General features: G+C 49.1%; 1 protein-coding gene across 15 annotated transcripts in view; it reads left to right on the top strand.

Annotated features, from left to right (window-relative positions):
• The first annotated feature begins 4,472 nt into the window (after positions 1-4,472).
• EIF4G3 (eukaryotic translation initiation factor 4 gamma 3) overlaps positions 4,473-22,406 on the top strand; it is a 149,787-nt gene continuing 131,853 nt past the window's right edge. For 13 of the 15 annotated variants that reach the window (XM_087755678.1, XM_087755674.1, XM_087755676.1 and 10 more), the window contains exon 1: positions 4,662-5,002. In XM_087755678.1, coding sequence (XP_087611804.1) covers positions 4,809-5,002 — 194 coding nt within the window. In that variant the 5' untranslated portion in view covers positions 4,662-4,808. Of the gene's footprint in view, positions 5,003-22,406 lie in introns of all 15 variants that reach the window. The other 2 variants (XM_087755685.1, XM_087755689.1) reach the window with 1 other exon arrangement.

The following is a 22,406-nucleotide window of genomic DNA, read 5'->3' on the forward strand; positions in this document are numbered from 1 at the left end:
CCACAAAACAAGCAAGGTGCTGGGTGCTCGGTTGCTGTTTAGCCCTGGCTCGTTATCAGGGGCTGGATTTTGGGCTGCAGCCCCCCAGTTTTGCCCCATCACTAGTGAGCTCTGGGAAATACAGAGCGTTTTCATTGCTGGGATGGGCAGGACTGAGGCATTGGCGTGCAAGGGATGTGAGCGTTGCATAAATAAGATGGTAAAAATTTTCCCTCTTGCTGTTTTTACTGTGTTTTCTCTGCCAGATTGAATCGAAACGCTTTCCGCTCGTGCGGCGAGGCCCTCGGTTTCCTGCAGAGCTGGGAGACCGGCCGCGGCCGTTGTTTTCCCCAGGATCCAGCTGGAAATGGTGGTGCAAACCCGCAGAGGGCGGTGGAGCCGAGAAATCTCCGCTCCTGGGCCGGCAGGAGTTAGCGACGCTACCGGCATGGTATTTTGGCCTGGATTTGGCCCCGCGTGTTTAAAATGCAGCGAAATGCCTGCGTTCCTAGGAAAAGAGAGGAGCAGTGTGGGTGTAAGGCAAAGAGGAATGAAGCGGGGAGAGCAAGGCTGGGGTGAAAGGGTGTTTTCCTAGCTGCAAGAAGCAGGGAAGGGAGTGCAGCCTGTCGCATGGATGTTGTTAGAGGCGGTTTAACCACCCGAAAAGGGGAAATATTTTGATTCTCTGGGGTTTACTCGCAGTGAGGGACCGGGCAGGTGGTGTCTCGGCCGCTGCGGAGGGGACAGCCCCAGCGCAGGAAGGATTTCAAGGGCGAGCATCGGCTTGCGTCGCAGCAGGGGGACGGTCAAGGCTCCCCGCGCTGGGCCAGGAGCCGGCGGTGGATGTTTGCCGCTCTGGGAAGCTGCCGGGTGTAGGCAGAGCAGGCAGGAGGTGACTCATCCCGCTCGTGTGCTAGCGCCTGGCGTGGGCTTGCCTGATCCTGGGTGGTATTTGCTTTATTTTGTGCTCAGCCGTGCCCCGGAGGGCAGAGACGTTGCTGAGGGCCAAGCCTGGGCAGGAGGAGGAACGGGGAAAGCGGGAAAAGGCCAAGCAGGGCTGGTTTTTTTTATTCTATTTTTTTTTTTTTTTGCCTGGAGGGTGTTGGAAGGGGATGAGTGGGGGGAAAAGCAGGAGGAGCTCAAAGAGGGAGGCGCTGCCGTGCCGTACTGGGTGAAAGTGGGTGCCTGGAGCAGGCTGGAGCCTCCAAATCGAGCTGGAAATGGCGGTTGTTCACAAGTTTGGTGGGGCCGTGCCAGCCTTCCAGGTGCGAGAGGCTGAACCCGACCATCTGAACTGCTCTTCTCCTTCCCAGTTTTCCCAGTGCTGGGGTCAGTGAACAGGCCAAAAGCTTCCTCAAACCATTCGTGGGGGAAAATGGCCCTTTTCCAGGGATACCCCAATCCTTTACTCTCTTTTCCTAAGTTCGCCGACAGCTCTGGCGCTCCTGCTATGCTCTTTGCCACGTGGTCGTGAGCGTCTCTGCTGTGCCAGGTATGTGAGAGACTGGTGGGACTGGAAAAAGGGTTGGTGATGCTCCGAAACAAGAGCTCAGCACTGTAAACTCAAGCTGCCCGTGGTGAGACATCGGTTCCCAGGTGCTAATAAAGCTAGCAGGAAAAATAGGAGGAAAAATGAAATGGAGGGGAACCAGAGGCAGTAGGAAGGGCGCGAATCCAGCTGGCACTTGCTCAGGCTCGCCAAATCTGCAGGTTTCGTCGGCCAAATTGTCCTACGTGGGGTAGTATGGAAGAGACCTGTCTGCTTTTTCCTCTTAGGGGAAAAAATAAAAGGTAAAAAGAGGCACAGACTCTGGAGGAGCTTTAAGAGCCTGGCTCCTTCGCATGGCTAGCACGCTTCGGGAGCTTCAGCAGACAATATGGTGAAAATGCTGGTTTTTTTTCCTTTCTAAATGGTAAAAAGAAGCAATATATCTAAAGATACTCAAGCTAGGAGGCTCTTTCACAGCTGTGTTTACAGGCAGCTATTTCTGTAGAACAGAGGGAGCCATAGATGTCAATTTGCTTTTGGTACAAATTTCCTTCCGCATGAAGGGGTGTACCAGGAAAAGTGCCACGCTTGGGAGGCGGGCGATGGAACGGCGCCGAGCACCGCTCCCCCCCAGACCCCGCAGCTTTACTTGCACCCTCAAAATTATTACAGTAAAGTCTTTACGAGCTGTGGAGGGGGATCCGGCTTCCCAGCAGGCTGCAGGCAGGAGAGATGTGCTGGGAGTGCAGCAGCTCTCCGCGATGCTGGAGATCTACCAGTCCTTGGGCAAACCCCCTACCATGATAAAAGTTCCTCCTTTGTTCTCCCATTTTTGGGAAGCGGGGGAGTACTTGGCTTTTCTTTGAGGTCATTCTCATTTCTCTCTTCAGTCTTCAGTTTTCCTGGGGGGGAATGGGCAGTCCATCTGGCAGGCAGTAGGCTGCAGAGGAAAACTGGCTCGGAAAAAAATACCCGGAGCCCCCTCTGAACATTTATTCCTGGCTGCTGATGGAAATAGTCCCCATTCAGGACTTCTTTACAGGCTGGCAAGGCTTGGTCGGGCTTTTTTCCTCCAAAAATCTCATAGTTTTCCATTTCACCCCATTTCCCACAAGCAGTTTGTGGTAGATGCGAGCTCACCTCATCCCAGGCATTTCCCTTACCCCGGTGCAGAACGAAAAGCACAAAAAGGGCAACTAAATAGCATGCTAGTCATCTTCCCTAGCCATCGGCTCCGCGAATAACTTCTGGCACTACGTAGTGCGCTTGTTCGGTGTGGCTGTACCCCGCAGATAGCGCCTTAGTAAGTAAGAAACTATTCCAGTCGCAGAGCTACTTTTACTGGAGGCCAGCACGGCGGCTTAAGCGGCATGGCAGCTCGCAGGAGCTTTTCTCCTGAGATCACGCCTTGGAGGACGGCGGGCCTCGGGGTACGCTGCAGTCCTCGTGTGTCGGCACAGGCGGGCGTCGTGTCCTAAACCTGACCTGCATGAACCAAATTGTTTAATAATTCCGATTCTGGCTCAAAAGGGAAAGCTCACTCAAGACCCTTCTTCTATTTTTTGGCCACTGGGTGCTGTGCTGTTTTGCTCTAGTGAGTGACACCAAGTCCAAATTCTGCCCCTTCAGATTTGTATTTTAAAACTCAAAATCACTTTTCTGCTTACAAACGGGGCTGTTGTGGAGACGGGGATAGATGTGACTCATCGGGTAGGTTTTCTTTAGTGCGCAAGACCCCTATTTTTCTTCCGCCAGCTTCCAGTTGCAGCACCAGGTACTCGCCAAGTGCCTGAATACACCATTGGAGAGCTGTTTAATAAAAGAAGCTTTTAAGAGTTTATTTGTGATTGCTTTAAAGTATTATCTTTCTCACATTTGCAGCTGCCCAGAGGACGCAGCAGACAGGATGCAAATAAAGTATGGAAAACCTTCCTAAAGCGGCTTGTGTCCCCCCAGGCGGGGTGACACGGGGTGGCCATACCTGCCGGCGCAGCGAAGGCGCCGGGAGCGTTTCCCTGGGCCGTGTGGCAGGGCAGGAACGTCGGTAGGTGCCAGCCGGCTGGCATGAGCCCTTGGGAGCCAGTGGTGGGACAGGACAAGTCAGGACAATCCAGTGTCTGCTTGAATCTGCTCTGAGGTCCTTTTCATCTACCCAAGACAGCACAAACCGCCTTTGCCCCTGCCAAGCTCAGCCCGGCGGTGGTTGCAAGGAGGGTGCTGCAGCCTGGCTGTGAAATGCTGAAGATGGCGGCGGCGCAGCAACCCTTGGGGGGCAAAGGCAGCAGTGCAGGGGTGCGAGGAAGATGCCTGCTGCCCCCAGGGCAGGCCCAGAGGGCTCTTCCCGCGCCGGTCCCCGTTGCCAGAGGTAGGCTCCCTCAGGGGCTGCTATGCCTCCCTCAGCTGCCATGTTACCCTAAGGCTGCCAGCCCTCACGACGCCTCATGAAGGGCTGCAGGGCTGCCCCTGCCAGCCGCCCCAGGAGCCTGGGATGTGGCTGGGGGACCGTAGGGCTGGCAACGGGGCTGGGGGGTGAGTTTTTGGGCAGGGGGGAAGCCCCAGGGCTCGGCGCCCCCTCACAGCCGAGTGTTGCCGAAGTCTCTCCGGGCCAAGCCGAAAGCGCCCGAAGCTGCGGCCAAGCCGCTCCCGAGAGGCTCCGAAGAGCCCCGAGCGCCTCCCGCCTCCTCCGAGCCCGTCCGAAGCTTCCCGAACTCCCTCACGCCCTCGATCTCCGGAAAGAGCCGAAGTGTCCCGAGCGCGGGGGTCACGGGAGGTGCCGGGCCGAGCGCGGAGGGAGCGGGGGGGGAACTCGGGGAGGAGGACGCGTGCGCCCGCGAAGGGCTCCGGAAGAAGCCGAGGTTTCCCGAACGCCGCTCGCCAACGAGCGGCTCCGGAAAGAGCCGAAGGTTGCCGAGCGCCGGTGGGCCGAGCGGCTCCGGAGCGGCCCGAAGGCGCCCGAGCGTCCGTCCTGCCGGACTGCTGGAGGCGGCCGCAGCGCCATGTTTGATGCTCCGCTACTTCAGTGAGGAAAATCCGCCGGCATCGCCCGAGAGCCGCCACCGCGAAGGGCTCCGCTGCCCCCGGGGAGGGGGACCGAGACCCCCCGCCGCCGGCGGCTCATGAGCAGCGCGGCCTGAGCCGCCTCCCCCCCTCCCCTCCCCGCCGGCCCCTCTCCCGTCCCCTCCCCGCGCCGAGCCCTCCGGGAGGCGCGTTGTCACGGAGACCGGCGCCGGTGCCGGCCCGCCGCGCTGCCCCGGCCGCCGCACCGGCCCCCGGCCCGCTCCCCGGCTCCCCCCCGGCCCCGGCCCCGCTCCCCGCCGGGGGGTGGTGGCTCCGCTTGGCGATGAGTTTACCGCAGAAGGCGGCTTTGAAACCCGGCGCGGCGGCGGCGGCGGCGGCGGCGGGGACCGGCCCCGGGAGCGGGGCGGCGGCGGCAGCGGCGGCGGGGCCGCCTCCTCCCCCGGCTCCCCCTCACCCGGCGGCGGCTCCGGCGCCTCACCCCAACATCAGGGCCTTGCCGCCCCAGCCGCCCCAGCAGTATCCTTTGCCCCGGGGGAGGTGAGGGGGGGGCACCCCCTTCCCCACAGCGAGCGGGGCCCGGGGGGGGGGGGGGGGGGGGCGAGGGGCCGGGGGACCCCCTCGGTCCGGGGGGGTGTGGGGAGTGGGGTGGCCCGCGGGGGGGGGGGGCGGTTGGGGGCTCCCCGCTGCTTTTTGTGTGTGTGTGTGTGTGTGTTTGTGTGAGTGTGGTTGTGGCCCCCCCTCCCCCCCCCCCCCCCCCCCCCCGTGCAAAGGAGGGGCTGCACCTGCCGGGGTGGTGTGGGGAAAGGGGGTGCCTCACCCCCCCATGGGGTGGTTTGGGGGTTCACCCCCTTCCCCCGGGGAAGGCAGAGGGTCCCCCAGCCCCCTTCCCCCCCCCCAGCAGCGGTGACCCCCAAGGGTAAACTTTTAATTATAAATCGCTCCTCAGTTTTGCCTCCGGTCCTGCCCAGGTAAGTGCTTTGGTTTTGTTGTTTTTCCAGGCGAATTTAAACCCAGGTTTTTCCAGCTGGGGCTGATATTAATGTGATTGATTTATTTTATTTATTTTGTTATTTATTTATTTATTTTTTCCTTACTTGGCTGGTGGAAATAAATCTCAGGTGGAATGTCGCGCCGAGCAGCTTTCTCTCCGCGAGGCCACGCGCGATGGGGAGCAGAAGGCTCCCACTCAAAAAAATCCCACCGCCAAAACGGCCACGGCTACAAAGAGAGGCCGGCGGTGGCTGCGAATGTTTTTTAAAGGTCTTCGGTTCTCTGCCGCGACTAGGCCCCAAGTCAGGAGGTAAATACTGCAGGGATCAGCAGGAAAGTGGGGTGGCCAGCCTGCCTGCCTGGATGAGGTTTTGTTTCCAGCGTTGGACAGCATCCCCTGGCAAACTGGCTTTTCTCTTCCCTCTGCTGAAGTTTTAGGGGGGAGCATAAAGTGAAAAACATAGTGAAATATTGCCTTGCCGTGTTATCCGGGAACGGTGTGGCATGCTGTGCCAGGGACAGTCAGGAGTGTGTTTTGCTATTTATCGGTGGCGGTGACTTAGGTTTTAATGTTGGTGTTTTTTGGTGGTGTTTTTTTTTTTTTTTCCTGAGGGCTGTTTCAGCTCTGTGATGATGCCTGTGCTCTTCAAGAAATGTGTTCCCTGTGTATAAGCATTTTATTGCTCTCACTTTCATTTTTGAGGTGGGAAAACCGAGCCCTTTTATAATCAGTTTAGGTCCATTGTTTTCTTGAGCTTCCGGCAAGAATCATTCTCGCCATGACCACAAATACGTTGCTTAAATCATGAGACTGTTGACGTTACAGATTTGTTTGGGTCAAGTGAAAAACCTCTGAAGATTTCAGAGAGTGCAGCGGAGGGACGTACTGTCCGTTGGGTGTTTTTGGCTGGCTTGTGCTATTCTGTAATGCCAGCGTGTGCTTTATTTAGGAAAAAAAAGTGCGAAGGTGCTGTCATGACAGAGTCTCTGGGGTGGTGGTAAGTAAAACTGTTGCTCAGGGGAGATTTTGCTCGCTTTTGAGTGATGTGCCAAGTGTTAGAGTGGGAACGCCGGCCAGTGTGCACGTACGGAGTCCGTGCTCAGCTCGTCCTTCCAGCAAGGTGCTGGTTTGTCTGGAAAGGGTCTTTTTTTTTAACGGGGAACGTGATGCTTGGGTGCCTTGACAGTTGAAGGGCTGAAGTTTGCCTGGGTCTGGGATCAGGAGTGTGCTTGGATTTTTTTCTAAAGGACTTTAAAATAAAGTAATCATTAAAAGTACGGTGGAGGGGCTGGAATACTTCTCCGATGTTGTTGAGGGCGAGCTTGGCGGTGGTTTGCGGGAGCGGCTGTGCCGTCGTAGCTAAGACAAGAGGACGCCCTTGCTTTTGGTGAGTGTTGTCCTGAAACGCCTTGCCCGTGCGAGGGGTGACGCTTGGGCTCACCTCCGAGTGCAGCCGAAAAATAAAAAGGCTTGGAAGGAATGGGCAAGACCCTAAAGGAGCCGGAGATGGTGTGGCAGCGTGTCCCATCGTGGGGACCCAACTGGGCGCCCAGAGCAAGAGGAACGGAGAAGCGTTAGGTAGATATGACAAGTTGATGTTATAAAGGTGGGGAGTCCTAATTTTTATTTATAGCCATGCCTATTTTGAAAACATTTTGTGTTTGACTGATACCGCTCCTTAACTTTTAAACTAATAGCCTGTCCTTGTAACATATACAAACACGGTGTTCTCAATACCTTTTTGGTGAACTGTATTCAGGTGTCCTGGCTGTTTTTTTTTCCTCCGCCGAACCTTGTGGGTGCGTCCAGGTAGCAAACAAAAGCTGTTACCTTTTCTAAGCGTTGCTGCAAAAGTGAGGCTTGGGGAGCATAGTTCATCTGTGATTTACTGGAGTGCAGAGGGTCATCTGAGTTCAGCCTTATTTTTAGCTCTGTTTGGTTTCTCTTTTTTTTTTTTTCTGTTTTGATACCACTGTTGAGACAGCGTTACCCTACAGCAGATAAAGTATAGTTGCAGGTTTCTTCTGGCAACTCGGAGTGAGCAGAGCACTGCAAGGTCTTCCCGCAGCAGTGCAAGGGTTTATTTGTTGATGTGAAGGATTATTATATGTTAATAAGTAGATTGAGGCTCTGACTTGGGCTTTTTAAACTAGAACAGCTTCCGCGTGGTGAACTTTCTGTCTTTGGAAATAGGTGTGGTTTTAGTACTTCATACATCATGAAATTAAATGGTTATCTGTATAACTGAAACAAGAAGAATTGGGTGAGAGAGAACGGTACAGGAAAAAGGACCGCTTACTTCACGTGTGTTTGTGGAAAGGCGTTAGCCAGAGAAAAGACAAATACAGGGGGAAGGAGGGATTTTTTTTATTATTATTATTTTTTGAAGGAAAGCAAAGCTGGAGAGTGATGGACATGAAGAACAGAAATGTTTTGATGGGAGCTTCATTCTGTTACGTGCTGAATAGGAAGTTATTGGAACTGCTGTAAAACAAGACAGAGCTTTGAGAGATTTCCTTAACGTAGTGTCTTCAACAAGTGAAATTTTCTGTGTAAAAGTCAGTTGGGATGCTTTTGTGGCTGCAGTAGTGGTGAGTATTCAGTCAAACCTGATTTCAGGCAGAGATTGTGCTCAAAAGTTGTCAGTATGGACAAATCCTCCAGTTCGATCCTGACCCTTGTTTGGGAGCGATGGACGAGGGAGGGTGTAACTGTGTCGCTGTGAAGTGACAGACAGAGGGATATTACCGAAAATAAGTCCCCATCTGCCCACCTTTGCTTTGGCTTTCAGACTGCCTCTGAGGAAGGAGTTCCAGATAAAGTCGATTGTTCTGTAGCGAGACTTCTTCCATAAAAATGTAAAATAATGAAGGTATGCTCCAGGCTGCAAGCTTTCTCTAGACCTTTGTGTTTTTGACTTGATGGTACTTCTGACACTTGTTAAACTACACCATGTTTCTTTACTCTCCCTCACACTCCCCCTTAAGAGTAAAGTTATTTTTTGTGCGTGTTATATTAAGCTCCTCTTTAAAAAGTCCCGATGCCGTGGATAAATTTTGTGGATCAATATAATTAGGTCACCAGTTTCTTCACAGCCCCAGCCCAGACATGGGCAAACATTGCACCGTAATGGACAAACAGATTGATTTATCTTGAGCTGGGGTAAGGTTGCACGTCTGCTGGCTGTTCAGGGTTAATTTAGCACTGTACCTTGGAGCCAAATTAGAGCCATCTTGGGCTCTGGGCTGGTGTCAGTAGGTTTTTGTTTTCTTTTCCAAACTTCCTCGCATTTGGAGGGAGTTCAGCTTCTTGGTTGTTGATGCTCTCTGTGCAGGCACCAGTAAACTTGACCTTAATATATCACCGTAGCTGTTTCAGCGTGGGACCGGGTATCTCTGGACACTGGTATTTTTTCAGGTTATTGCAGTGGGGCAATCGTGCCAGGTTCAGGATGGGTTTTAACAGACGGTCATTTAAAAATCTTTCTTTTCTTCCCCCACTTTAATTCCGTTTCTGAGAAGCGGAGAGGAAGGGTCAGCTTTTGGGGGGGATTTTTGTGTGAAGTACATCATTGCTGTGTGTGGAAATGTGGGTTTTGCTAATGTTGCCTCAGCAATCGAGTGTCTGCTTTAGTTTTTCTGAGTTACTTTAGCTAACTGCTGTAGTCCCTTTCAGAAAGGAGTGTGCCGGTTCCTGCTCTGTTGGGTGGCATCTTCTGGATGTGAGCGGCTTCCCAAAAGCCCAGGAGAACGGCAAGAAATACAGGATTGCTTTCAGGAATGTAAGAGACTGTGCGTGAAGTCGGGGTGAGGTTCTGGCAGCGCTTACCCTGTGTTCAGATGCGGGCCACGTTGGAGTAGGCCTGCGTTGGTAATAGTCTAGTTAAATTAAGACCGTTGAGGAGGATTTGGGTGCGGGGGGGTTTCTGTCTTCTCCTAGTGAGCAAAGAGTTGAGCTGGAGGGGAAAGTGGCCAAGAATTTCTCCGAGGAGAGCATCTTCAGCGTGTGCTGGAGGATCAGGGCCTCTGGGTTGCTGCGATGCCCTCCAGTTTGGAGCCAACGCCGTCTTCCCTCGCCGCTTGCTTCCATTACGAGTGGCTTTCTTCCAGAGTATGTGATGCAGCATCTCTCTGTGCTCTCTGGGGTTTGTCTGTTGATGACTTTGAAGACGAGGATCCAGGGATTAGGAAGCTGCCTGGGCACAAAAGTCAGCTTGAAGAGCGTGATTGTGGCATTCGTGTAAAGCGCTGTGTCTCCCTGCGGCTCGGGTGGATCAGCTCCGGCTTCTGGGCGGCTTTGACGTTGAACTGGAGCTCAAACGAGAGCATGGTTAGAAGTCCTCTTCCAGATGCCAGTGGCAGCCGCTCATGAGGAAGGGTGTTGAGAGCGTTACGGTCGTGAAAGGGAAGGAGTGGCGAGAGGTGGGAAGGAGGGGAGGAGCTGGGCTGAGATCAGAGGTGTTCCTTGCTCTCTGTTTTTTTGAGTTCAGGAGTGAATTTTCTGAAATCGCGGCCGGATGAAGGGAAGGAAGGGACAGCCTGAGAAGCGTCTCCACGTTCGAAGCGTCTGAAGCCGTGGAGGTCGTACATCTCGGGAGGGTGTGCGGCAGGAGAGAAGCTCCTGAAAACGCGGAGACTTTCCCTGCCGCTCTGTGGTAGTGGCCCTCCTGCAGGGGAGGAACAGGCACGGGTTTGTGAGCGTATTGCCAAAAAATTAAGTGCTTTTAGACCTCTGCCATCTCCCCTGTTGATGTTCCCCAGCCTTGGCACATCTTGGTGTTCTTTCAAGCAGAAATAGCTTTAATTTATTAAATGACAAAAGCTAATCATGTTATAGCGCAGGTATGTCACTTTACCAGCTTTGTAAGATTTTTGTGGTGAAATGCCTTGGAGAAAACCATTCTTCCAAAAATGTGATTTCAGATAGCTTATTTTCTCCTCATGTCTGAGGACACGATTGTGTATGTTCTCTGGCAGAAGTCTGCGGGAGACAGTTACTTTAGCCATTTAAATATATATGTATTTAATGCGCAGTACTGATTTTGGAACACAGTTTGTGTTTTTATCGATGGTAAGAAGTCGGTGAGAGAGTAATAGGAGACTTAGAGCAAATAACTTCCCTTTTAGATGTTGGGATGTAGAAGGGTTTCCATCTGTGTGTGTGGGTTTTGTCCGTCATCTTAGGGCTGAAAGGCTTTTTCATGTCGTTAGCAAACGTTGGGATGTGTCAGGCTGGTGCATTTGCTCCATTTTTGTTTCGTAGTAAGAGTTAGCAGTGAAGATCTCTCTTTAGAAGTCGTAGGTAACCTATATTTTCTTTTCCTCCCTAATCCAGCAATTTCAGGGCTAGTCAACTGTCAAGTTCAGTTGTGTGTAAATCCGCTAATATGATTAGAGTTGCTGGAATTTTTACTCTGGGTAGTATCACTGTTTTACAGGCATTTCTTTAGGAGGAAACTTTATTTGTGACTTGAACATGTCTGCTAGCAATTGCAAAGGCTCTTCTGGAATGAATGGGAAAGAGAAAACTGGCGTTTGTTACAGGGCACGGAGGTGTGGGTGGAGGAGTCGTGTGCCCCATGGTCCGGAGGAACCAGAGGAACTAATTTTTCTTTTTTTTTTTTTTTAAGGGAACATAGTTGATGTGACTTCTCATAGTGCTGTGTTTTACACTTGGTGGTAATTCCAAGAACTTCTCCTACGTACAGCTTTCCTTTCCAAAGTGTGGACTTCATTTTGCCTCCCAAGTAGGAAATGATGATGTGGAACAGCTGGAAGAAGAAAATAGAATGGGTTCTTAAAAAAGAAAAGGATCAAAGGGAGGACAGCAAAATAAGCTTTTAGGCTAGTGAAATTTTCTAGTACATGTTATTCTTATGTTTTATTATATACCTTTGGAAGATGTCCCAGAACGCGCTTTCTCTTTTCGTAGTAGGTGATGGCACGCTGTTGCTGATGGGACTTGAGTCAAATTGCTGTTGGGCATGTAACTAGGTTAATGGGACAGCGTTTTTTTCTTTCCTGAAAGGAAAATTACGCACTCCCTATTCTGATTGTACCTTAAGAATTGTTTTTACCTTTGTTTGCTGTGTAGTTGTCTGAGGTGGAGAGAAAAGGACAAGTTTCCCCACACCGAGATTATATCAGATTTAAATCAATTCTGCCACCAGAAATAATACATTTCTGCTGTTGGTTGTAACACTTTTGTGGATCCTTTATCTGGACGAGAGTTAAAATATTTCTAGAGCTTTTAAGTGTGCCCGCAGAAAAGCAAAGTGGCTTCTAAAATGTGCATCTTGAAAGAAAAACATCCAGTCCTCGACCGATACCAGTAGCGTTCTCCAAAACCATCAGAGAAGTGTTGAAATGGGTTAGGACTTGTCGAGGTGCACGGAGCAGCTGCTCCTTTCCAAGTGGTTGAACTCGGCAGGAATGAGACTCCCGTGCTCTGGACGAAGAGTATCTGCACGGGAATAACTCCGTAAAAGTTGCAAACACAAAGACCATCCCCGCTCCTACCCGGGGAGCGGACTTCACCTGGGACGTCCTCAGGGTGGTGGGAAAAGAAATCTCGCTGCCAGTCTTTGAGTTTGCTCTTGACGCTGTGAAAACAGCGAGCAAGGAAGAGTTAATGCAGTTAAAGATCTTAAATAACGCAGATTTTCCTGAGTTTGGAAAGCTTTTGGGAGGTGGAAACTAATAAACATTGCACTGATTCTCTCGTTCAGGTTGCCAGATGATGATTGTGGATTTGTTTGTGTTTCGGTTTGATTTACATGTGAGAGTGACTGTGTGCGAGTTACTGAATTACTAAGAGTAGTCCGATTTAAATGGCTGTGTTGCTGGTGGCATTTGAAAATCCATTTGAACTAATGCTATGGCTGCGCTAATGGCGGTCTGAAAAAGAGATTTCCCTCTTTTACGTGTTATTAAGAAGTCGTAGAAGTTACTGTGCCTTGAAAGTGGCATTTTTCTGGGCTTATTTTGTTCTTTCGCTGAAAAGCAAAAATGACAGAAGTCTTTGGTCTTTTCAGACTAAGCGGGAGACTCTTCCTATGAGCATCAAAGGGAAAGATTTTTAGTGATACTACTTACAGCTTTGGTTTTTTAGTCAGCCCCTGTCTTTTGAAAGGTCCTAACATCCTGAAGAAAGGACAGGTCTGTTAAAAAAAAGTGCATTCCCACTAAGTGGCGAGACCTAGCCCTTCTGCCCTTGGACTTCCATGAGATCTTCTACAGAACTATCAAGTCCGATGAGAAATTCAGGGTGAAATCTGGTCTGAAAACTTCCTGGAGGTCTTGAATTCTTGTTTGAGGTGATGTACAGGGTGCCTTAGGCTTGACACTGTTTTGCAGCATGCAGCTGATGAATTGGACAGGCTCAATATATTATATTTGAAGGGGAACTCGGCAGGGTCCTATAGCTGAGGGTAGATAATCTATACTGCTTATTTGGGGGGGAAGTCAAGAACTGAAATCAAAAAGCATTTAAAGCCTGTTTGTTGTGACCTTTAACGTGAAATTCGTGGTGCATCTCCAGCTCTGGAGTACAGCGGGAGAGGGATTTCAGCGGTTGGTGATTCGTGCCCCGTTTTAGCGTGACGAAGTTGGTGTAGATGGCTCTTTTGGATGTGCTATTTCTTGAGCTGGTGAGACATCCCCCGGGTTCAACTCACGTTAGAATATAAAGCTAGCTTCAGTTTGCAGCACCCTTTCTCACCAGTGCTTACACAGATATAAATACTAATTACTGGATGGTCGCTCTTCAAATACTTTACTTTTCTGGGCTCTGCGTTTTGTATTCTAGATTGGCGAAGTGCAAATAATTCAGCTGTCAACCTGTCTGTGCGACTTGGGTTTTATGTTTTCCTTCAGTGTTGTGTTTTAAAGTAGATTTCAAAGTGCTTTTATGCCTGTCTCTTCAAAAGGAAAAAAGATCTAATTTTTGTTGATAGGCAAATACTGTAAAGTGTCATTTTCGATGAGCTTAAGCTGTTCAGCTTAATTGTATTGATTACATTTCCAAACCACTTTTTTTGATTAAAAAAAAGTTCATCTGCGCAAATAAACTACTTTATGTTTAAATATTTGGTTCTGAGGTTGTGCACCGAGTTTGACCTGAAACGTTTCCCATTTCCCCCCCCAAAAAACTTAACGTTTTGTTGCGCTGTCTGTGGCCGCAGCACCTGGTATCGCAGGCATTCACCGAAACAATTGTTGCCGGCTCTTGGCACGGTCCCCATCGCTGCTTGCTGAAGCCAAAGCACACTTTATCCACTCAGGCTGACATTAAGATCATTAAATAAATGAATGAATTGTACTGTCACCAAATTCCCATTCTGGCAGCTGAAGGACGTGTGAATTTTATAGCCGGGACCTCTGTCCAGAATGTCTTATTGAATGGCCTGGATGTCAGGAGTGGGAACAGTCAGCAAAAAGCTTTCTAGTAAAATGTGTGTGCCTTAATGAGAATTACGGTGTGGAGCGGTGTAAAAGCCTGAATTACTAGACATCTGATCATCCAAGAGGAGTATTAATCAACCCGCGGAGGGCGTGTAGGAAGAAACTGGAGCACAGCAATAAAACAAGGGAGCGGGAGAGAACCGAAGAGGGGTGGAGAGCTGTTTCTCCATTGGCAACGCAGGTCAGTCTTGCTGTTTGAAAAGGAGTTTGTTGGGGGAAGGACGCAGCCAAGCTGGGATGTGTTGAAAGCAGGGATGACTCTTGGTCTCCGTCAGGGAGTTTGAGGTCTCGCTGGTTGAGCTAAAATGCTAAAAGGTCACTCGGGGTTTGGAGGATCTTGGAGAAGTCTGCTGAACTTCCACCTCCGGGCGGAGAAGCTGGAAAATACTTTCTCAGAGGAGAGTTCACTCGCCAGGCTTGGGTTGCTTTTTCTTGTGGTCTAGCTCCATCCTCGTTTTTATTACGTTGCGCTTAAGATGGTGTTTTTGCTTATGAATAGGGGATGTAAAAGATCTGTAGCATCCCCGCTTGCTGCAGGTGGGTCACAAATGTCTCTGAGTTGCAAAGGAAAAGTGGAAGTGTGTTTTGACCAGACAATTTGGTGAACTGTATAATTGTGTATCTGCAGGCTGCTTGCGCTGCAGCCCCAAATAGTATCGGAGATGCTCTGCGCTAGGCATAACTTAAAATGTTTGATTCGGTCCAGTCCTGTTCTGAAGTGTAGCAAAACATCAGCGTTTAAGACCAAATTCAGTGCTTTCGTACTGGAGCAAATCCTTTTCTTAGTCTTCTCTTCCTCCCCTCCCCATACCTTAGTGTTTGTCTTGATTACGGTTAATCTGATAAAAGGCTGCTAAACTTGCACTGGTAACCAGTGCGGTCCTCGGCGCGTCCTTATTCAGGTGATGTCACTCATTGCCATGGTGATGATGAAACCAAGTGGTTGGGTAACGTTCATAGGTGCTTGTTCAGAAGTTATAATCTTTGAAGACCTGCTATGAATACAGTGATACTGCAGTTGCCGTGCAGTCCGAAATCAGCAAAATTGGGGTTTTATGCTCATCAGAAAAGGAGCGGTCCTGCCTGAGTGAGGTCCTGCCTTACCTCAGAGGCCACTTGGCGCGATAAGGAGAGAGATGTGCGCTTGGAAATCTTCCTCGACGGCCAGATGTAGCAGTTGCGGCCTTCCCTCTGTGTTTTACCTCTGTGTTTGTAGCCCGAATTCAGCAGGCAGAGCCTACTGGAAGTAAACCCAGCATGTCTTTAAATGAGAAATGCTCTGCGACTGATTTACTGCTCATCTTCAGGCTCGGCTGGGATAAATATATTGTTGCTATTACTTTTTCTTCAGGCACCCTGTAGAGGTATGTGTAAAGTACGCAATTGAGAGTCCTTATGAGGAGATATTGAATGCGTGGAGGATTGGACCAAGGAGTCCCAGCGCTCCTGTCCAACCTATATCCCTTTGTGAACTGTGGTTTGTCTTGCAGCAGCGTAAGATGCATCGCGCCGTCTTCCCTAGATGCCTGCTTTCTCAGGATTTCATTTTGTGTGACATGCGATTTTAACTTGGGAGAAGTCATAAGCTCCGCATGTGGCAAGAGGGTACTTACAATTTCGTTTCATTTTGATAAACCGCTGAAATAAAGATTATGGGGGGGAAATCGTGAGGCGTTACAAACCCGGGAGTCGAAATAAGCATTAACGCTCTCGAGAAGCATACTTTCAGAATTCGTTGCTCGGCTGACGGAAGGACCATCAGTCCGGGTGACACCACTGCTGTCACCGCGATGCTTCTTGACAGATTGACCGGCAGAGCATTACATTTTCCCATGAAGTCACAGCATGAAGTATTAGAGACACGGTAGGAAACGTAGCTGAGTGAATGAGACAGTAAACTACTAGGCTGTTTGATATTCATGCTTATCGTACAGATAGAAAGCCTGGCTTGGAAATACAAGGTTGCTGCTGTAGGGTCCCGAACCCCCAGGGATGCAAGCAGCGGCCGGCCCTGTAGAGAAGAGGCGTGTGTGGGTTGTAGCCTTGTAAGCTGTAGTAGCTTATTTGTGGTTTTAGGGTACAAAGTTTGAGGTAAGCGGGCTGGGGGAGTTCTGTGTTAATGGCATGCATAGGAAGATAAAAATAAGGAAGCTGTTTTTTAGTACATTATAGAAATTTAGACTCTTGGGTGAAAATTGCCACGAATGAGCGCCGTAGTACTTGTGTCTGCATTGGGAACTTTTTTTCCCGGTCTTGTAACAACATGCCCCCAGGTGCAGGTAATTGCTGGTGCTAAAGCGAAGCTGGAGACATAAGGTTTTACTTTACAAATTCAGTATGAGGAAAGGCAGGCTGTCGTAGCCACGCGGAAGTTTCTTCCGGGCTGTAAGCTGAATAAAGGCTGAATAAAAGCTTGATAACCTGTGATGAGACAGGTTTCCCCCTGGCCTGCCTTCATCTGTGTGTCTTTTTAGTTATGTCATCTGGCCCTCTCCGCTTTCTCTGGACTTCAACGTTCTTAACTGGTTAGGTGTTTGCGGTATAAACTCAGTGTAGAAATAACTGTGTGTGTGTGTGTGTGTGTTAAGTAACTGTTCTGAAGGAAAAAACCCAACAAACCCATAAAGCAAACAATCCCAGTCTTCGCTTGCTGGCGAGGCTGTTGGGAATAGAGGAGTTACTCCGCCAGCTCAGCGTGTTGCCCGGTGTAAGCTGTCGTCCCCAGCCACGCTGACAGTGGCTACGCACTTCACAACCCGGACCCCGAAGCGTCTTTATCGGGTTACCTCAAAGCAGCACAGGAGCAGCGGCTAAGCGGGTCGGAGCCTCTCTGCGAGTGTGCGTGCAGCTGGTATCGGGCCAGAAACTGCTGCTTCAGCTGCTAATCAGGGGACAGGAGCGTGCTAAATTTGGGGATATTTGTTTTCTTTGAAGTGTGATTCAGTTTGCGGGAGATACTGTGTGTTTTGGATATTGTGGTGTGAATTGTTTCAAGCTCAAGGATTGAAGTACAGAAGTATTTTACAATACATGTTATATCAGCAGTTGCGTTACAGAATGTGAAAGGTAGAAGATGGGTACGGCTTTAGCTCTGCTGTCTTGTCTGTGGCATTTTATTAAAAATGCTGTTTTTTCTGCCAAACTAGATGTGTGCGGGCATGTGATGCAACCAGAGGTCTGGAGGACAGCCGAAGAACCGTACCTGTTAGTTTTGGAACAGACCAAAAGCTCAAGTAACTCCAGAAAGGAGTGGGCTGGTATGTGTCATGTTGTGGCCAAACGGGAGATCAAAACCTTGTTCTCCCGTGGCTGCCTCCTCTCGATTGCTCCTGTGTGATCTCCGTCAAGCCGGCTTGCTTGCTGCCTTGCTTTGTATATTTTTACAGCGTTTACCAAGACATTTGCTTAGTCTTAGTCTTGTATAGCAGCCGCTCAGTGGAAGACTACTACTATTATTTTTTCCCCCCCTTCAAAATCAAAATGTGATGAAGGAAAATACGGCAATCGTCACAAGTTCTGGCTCACATCCAGTTTGCCTGCGTCACCCCAGCTCTTCCTTGGCCACAGCTCAGGGCTTTTGTGGATGTGATGTTTCTCTTTGAATGCTTATCTCTTAAAGATTCCTCCTTTTTTTTCCCCCCCTTCCATCTTACTTTCTTGAGTGACAGAGTTTCTTCACTCTGAAAACTCTTCCACATTTGCTGGGAGCGATGCTTCTGACCACCTCTGAACTACTGCCCGTCGCGGATCAGCATCTTCTGTCTTCCCTGGTGATGCTTGTAATGAGTTTGCTCGGTGGCCTTGCTTGATAAAGTGACCCAGGAAATTTTCCCAGCCCGTCTCTTCTCCCAACCTTTCCATTCACTTCCATCTTTAAATGTTTTAAGCAAGGTTCGCTTTACTGAAGCAGGTCAGGGAGGAATTGGATGGGGTTTAAACTGACAAAAGTGGGGGGGGTGTGGTTGGCTTTGACCGTGGCGGTGGTGGTTATCAGCTGGGGCAGAAATGCCTTCGTCGAGCAGCAGCTGGAGTGGTTTTTTGGCAGCGTCTTCGCATTCGTCCTCTCTGGAGGGAGGTTCGCGGTGTGCAGAGTCGCCTCTAACGCGCGTGCTTGGGGGGTCTGGGGAGCTAGCGTCCCATTTCCCTGCTGAACTGCTCCCTACGTAAATATGATTTTTTTACGCTTACTAAATGCTTGATAGCCAGAGGCTGGTCTAGAAGAACTTTGTCGAAGAAAGCGGTGTTAAGATATCTCTCTCTTTCAGGTAATGGACTTTTTTCCCTTCTGTTGTAGTTAATTGCAAAAATAAATGCGGTTAACGGTATCCAAAGGACTTTTTTCTTGCTGCACCATGCTGAGAAATGCCTTGTTCAAGATGCTTTCTTCCCTCTGCGCTTGGTTCATTTTTAGATGCTGAAGGGCATTTTGAGACTTCGTTTCAACTTCGTTTTACATCATATTTATATGAAACAGTAAAAAAAAAAATCCAGTGCTTTGCCAAATATTTTTGGAAAGAGCAAGCTTTGTGGATAATCATTTTCGTGTTCATTTTCGTGTTCTACCTGCTCCTTGGTGTGTTAAGGCTATAGAAGAATCTTCTCTACCCTGAAAAAAGGCTTTGAGAGATTAGCCTTCGAGTACTCACTTGAGGCGGGTTGATTAAGAAATATACTCGACATTAGATTTAATCAAGATTTGAATAATGGAGTTAGAATTGACTGTCACTCCTGTAATACAGTTATTTTTAGATCGGGATCGGTATGTGCCACTCCCCGAGTTGTCTATACCATTGCTCTGAAGGCAGACAGATCAAAATGCCATTTGACAGAGTGGATCTTCTCCAGTTTCGTACTTGCTGCTTCATCCCATTAACACATCCCTTATTAAATGCGTTGTGCCAAAACTTGGCAATTTGGAGCAAAGGAATTGCAGTGCTGCACTGAGGGTTGTTAGGCAAAATACAGCTCAAATATGTAAGTAGAAACATCGTGGTGGTATTGATGGCGGGACTTCAGCTCCTTTCGTATTCAAGAAATATTTGGAATTGTGTTGGGAAGGAGCCTGGTGAATCACTGAACACTTAATCCCCTTTTAGCTCTTGGATGTCTTGGAGGAAAAAGGCACAGGTATGAAATACCTTCAGGATGTGGATAAGATGTGCCTAAGCAGGAGATTTAGGTATTGCAGTGTCAGAAAGTCGTTCGTGCTTGGAGGCCTAATGGTGGGGTGTTGCAGGTCCTGAGACCTGCTGCTGTCCTCAAAGCACGGGAAGCTTGCTGGCCAAATTCTCGCAAGAGCTCGCTGAGCATCGGCGTGCCGCTTGGGCACTGCCCGCTTCGCCGCCGGTGTCACAGCGTGAGGACCTGAGCTTTTTACAGGTGCTGAGTGCCTCAAGGGGAACGTTATTTGTGAAAATCGAGACCTTGGCTCTCACCGCTCAGCGCTGGAAAGCCATCCTTCGCTGTCTTGTAAGGGATACGTGTTGTAGCTGATGTTCGGCTGTGTGTTTTCTCTTGCCTAAAGGTGAGAACAAAACTGTTTCTTTGCGGTAGCTTTCTATCTTCAGCTCAGGAAAATAGTAGGTTTTACCTGGATTAAAGCCTAAGGAATAGCTACGGATCAGGGGGAATTACAAGATGCGGAGACTACGCTTAATTTGAGGGCCCTGAATGCAGGCATCTTTTGAAGGAGTCTGTTGGTGCATTACCAAGAAATCAGACCGTTTTAAGATCAGCAGCATGAAGGCTTTCTCCAAGGTAACCGTGTGCTCAGGGGTCGTTCTGGGGAAGCAGCACGGGTTTTGTATTGCCGTTCGCTGTTGTCCAAGAGAAACCCGATTGCCGAGGGACGGAGTGGAGGAAAGTGAGGTCGCTTGCATGGGAGGCAAATGAATCTGGTTTGTTTTAAAGGAGCGTCCTTACTTGGTTGACATGCCCTGACTCTGCTAAATTCGCATTAAGAACAGGGCAATTGCAACAAAATAGTCTTTTCCAGGGACTGAAAAGTGGCCAAAAAAAATAAAAATCAGCAGTACGTGTGCCTGGCAAGCGCTCCACAATATTGTCGTTTTGGTTGTGTCTGGTAATATCATCAGCTTCTCCTTAGAAACCTGCGGTGTCGATGTGGGCAGAAAAAGGCCGAAGCCTGCATGGAGTTCATCTCACGGTGCCTTCAAGCAAGGAGCTATTTAACCATAAGCTGGAATTGTGACTTTTTTTGTGCGTTATTCCCAGGCAGGGCTTGTCTTTGCTGTGTCCAGGATGTCCGCTTGCAGATTTTTGGGTTTGGTTCCTCTTAAGTCAGCGTCACCCCAGCGACCGCTCCTAAGCTGTGGTTAAGTTGCCCACGAGAGACAACCCACACGAGAGCCCTCAAACGCCGTGTGTTGTAAGCTTTAGAAGTGGGATCAGAGGGCAGGCTCTCGTATCCCTGTCGACGGGAAAAGCGTTTGCAAGGTCTTCTTGGTGACGCCAGGGGACAGGACAATATTTTAAGAGCATCTCAATCTTGGAGCCGACTCGGGCAGCTGCGAAACATGATTGAATTGAAATCAGTGAAGTGATTACAATCTCTATACCGAAAACGTAAGTCATCCCCTTTGCAGTTTACGGCTCAGTAAAAGCAAGAAACATGAAAACAGGAAACTTTTACCGACAGTGCTTTGAAGAGTCTCGTTTGGTTGACGCATCTTTCGGTCGCATTGCTTGTCCTTAAAGCCTATTTATGTGCTGGGGCGTCGAGGCCGCAGCGTTCATACTGAAAGCGGCAAAGCGCCCAGCAGCTGGGACTCAAACCTACCTGGTCTGTGGCAGCTACACTTGGAGCTCTTTTACTGGCCTTAATAAACTTAACGAGGTTCTTTGTCTGGCTTTTCTTAGGTCTTAATTTTTTTCTGCATGGATATTCAGGTATAAGCTGCATCGCATAGCTCTCATGTGCTGCGTAACAACGTATGTGAGAACTTCTGCTTTTTCCCCCCTCCCTTAGTTGTTTTATTGAGTAACTTTTATTATAGATTGTTTGATTTCTAAGTGCTGGCGTTTCATAATTGCATCTCAAAATGCGTGTTGTCTTTGATCGGTCTTTCTGGACTGTACAAAGCAGAATTAAGGAGAACAAATATTTACATCTTGATTTACCTGAAAACAGCATGCACTTTCATGCAGACATTAATTGATGTTCTCCTATCTATGGTGGTAACATTAAAGCTTTGGAGTAAAGAGGTTTTATTTAAGTTGCTGGTTGATGCGTGCTGTGTTCAGGAATATAAAGAAATAAAACCTACTCTGCTATGTTTTGTTCTTAATCATCATCGTTAACTTATAGTTAGGAAGGTGTAAGAGCATTTCCTATCAAGGGCATTTCCTATCATCTCTGTTTATAATGCCAGAGCTGCAAATTGAAGCCCAAGTCATTGCCGGTCAAAAATAGGATGTCATGGGCTGTGTTTCTTTGTTTCTTCTCTATTTCCACATTTCTTTAGACTTTGGTTTCAAGCTTGCGTATTGTAGCAGCTGCTGCCTTCACTAGAGTTTCAAACGCACAAAGAATTACCTGAATTTATGCCGGGTAACTTTCTTTTGTTGCTCTTTCTGCTTTTTTGTTCTTTCTCGCCTTTTTTGAGCGTGTTTCAGTAATTGGGCAGTTGGACCCGAGAGCACGTAGCACTCTGGCATTAAAAAAAAGGGGGAAAAAAAGAGGTGCTACAAGGGCATGCTGTAAAATCCCACTTCTGCAGCGACCACAGATACTTCGCTGTCTGCAGCGCAAGAGGGTTTTGTTTTTTAAGTTCCCCTTCCCCGCTTTACACGCCGCCTGCTTGACGTCGCCGTTCCCCCACCTGCGAAGAAACAAAGGAGGCGAAAAATATTCCTGCAGCCGGGGAGGGGAGCGCGGCGGGAGCGTGCCTGCGTGCCTCCAACGCCTCTTTGTGCCGCGAGGTGTGCGTTCGGATACGGCTCCGGCTGCAGCGGCCCGCCGGCCTGCTCCCTTCCAGTGGGTTCTCCCTCTGGAGGCGTGCGGGGTGCCTGAAAGAGCAGTAACTTTTTGCACAGCTGGCTGTTTTTAAGGAGACCTTCCACCATTTTCCAATGAAGCAACAGATCAGCACTTTTAAAAAGATCTTTATCTTAACGGTTAAGAAGGGGAGTCCTTGCTGTATTGAAAAACCTGAAAGGAAATAGCATCCTGTGCGAACTGTGGCTTTGTGCATACTTATGTAATGGGCTATCAATCAAATTTAATTAAAACTGCGGTTACGGCAGAGTTTTACTCCCTTTTAGTTCAGCTACCACATGGGGGGGGGAAAAGTTTTTATCTTTACAAGCTGTTCTTGCAGAAGTTATTGCTGTGATTGCAATTAAGAAGCCCTTGTTTTTAAGGCAAATAAATTAGTTTGCTTCTTTTTATAACAAAATTTCTTGCCCCTTGGCCAACTCCAAAAATAGATGCGGAGTCCCCGAAAGT

Source organism: Nipponia nippon, unplaced genomic scaffold, assembly GCF_047370975.1.
Source record: "Nipponia nippon isolate SJK-2023a ecotype South Korea unplaced genomic scaffold, ASM4737097v1 scaffold_19, whole genome shotgun sequence".
Classification (NCBI taxonomy): Eukaryota; Metazoa; Chordata; class Aves; order Pelecaniformes; family Threskiornithidae; genus Nipponia; species Nipponia nippon.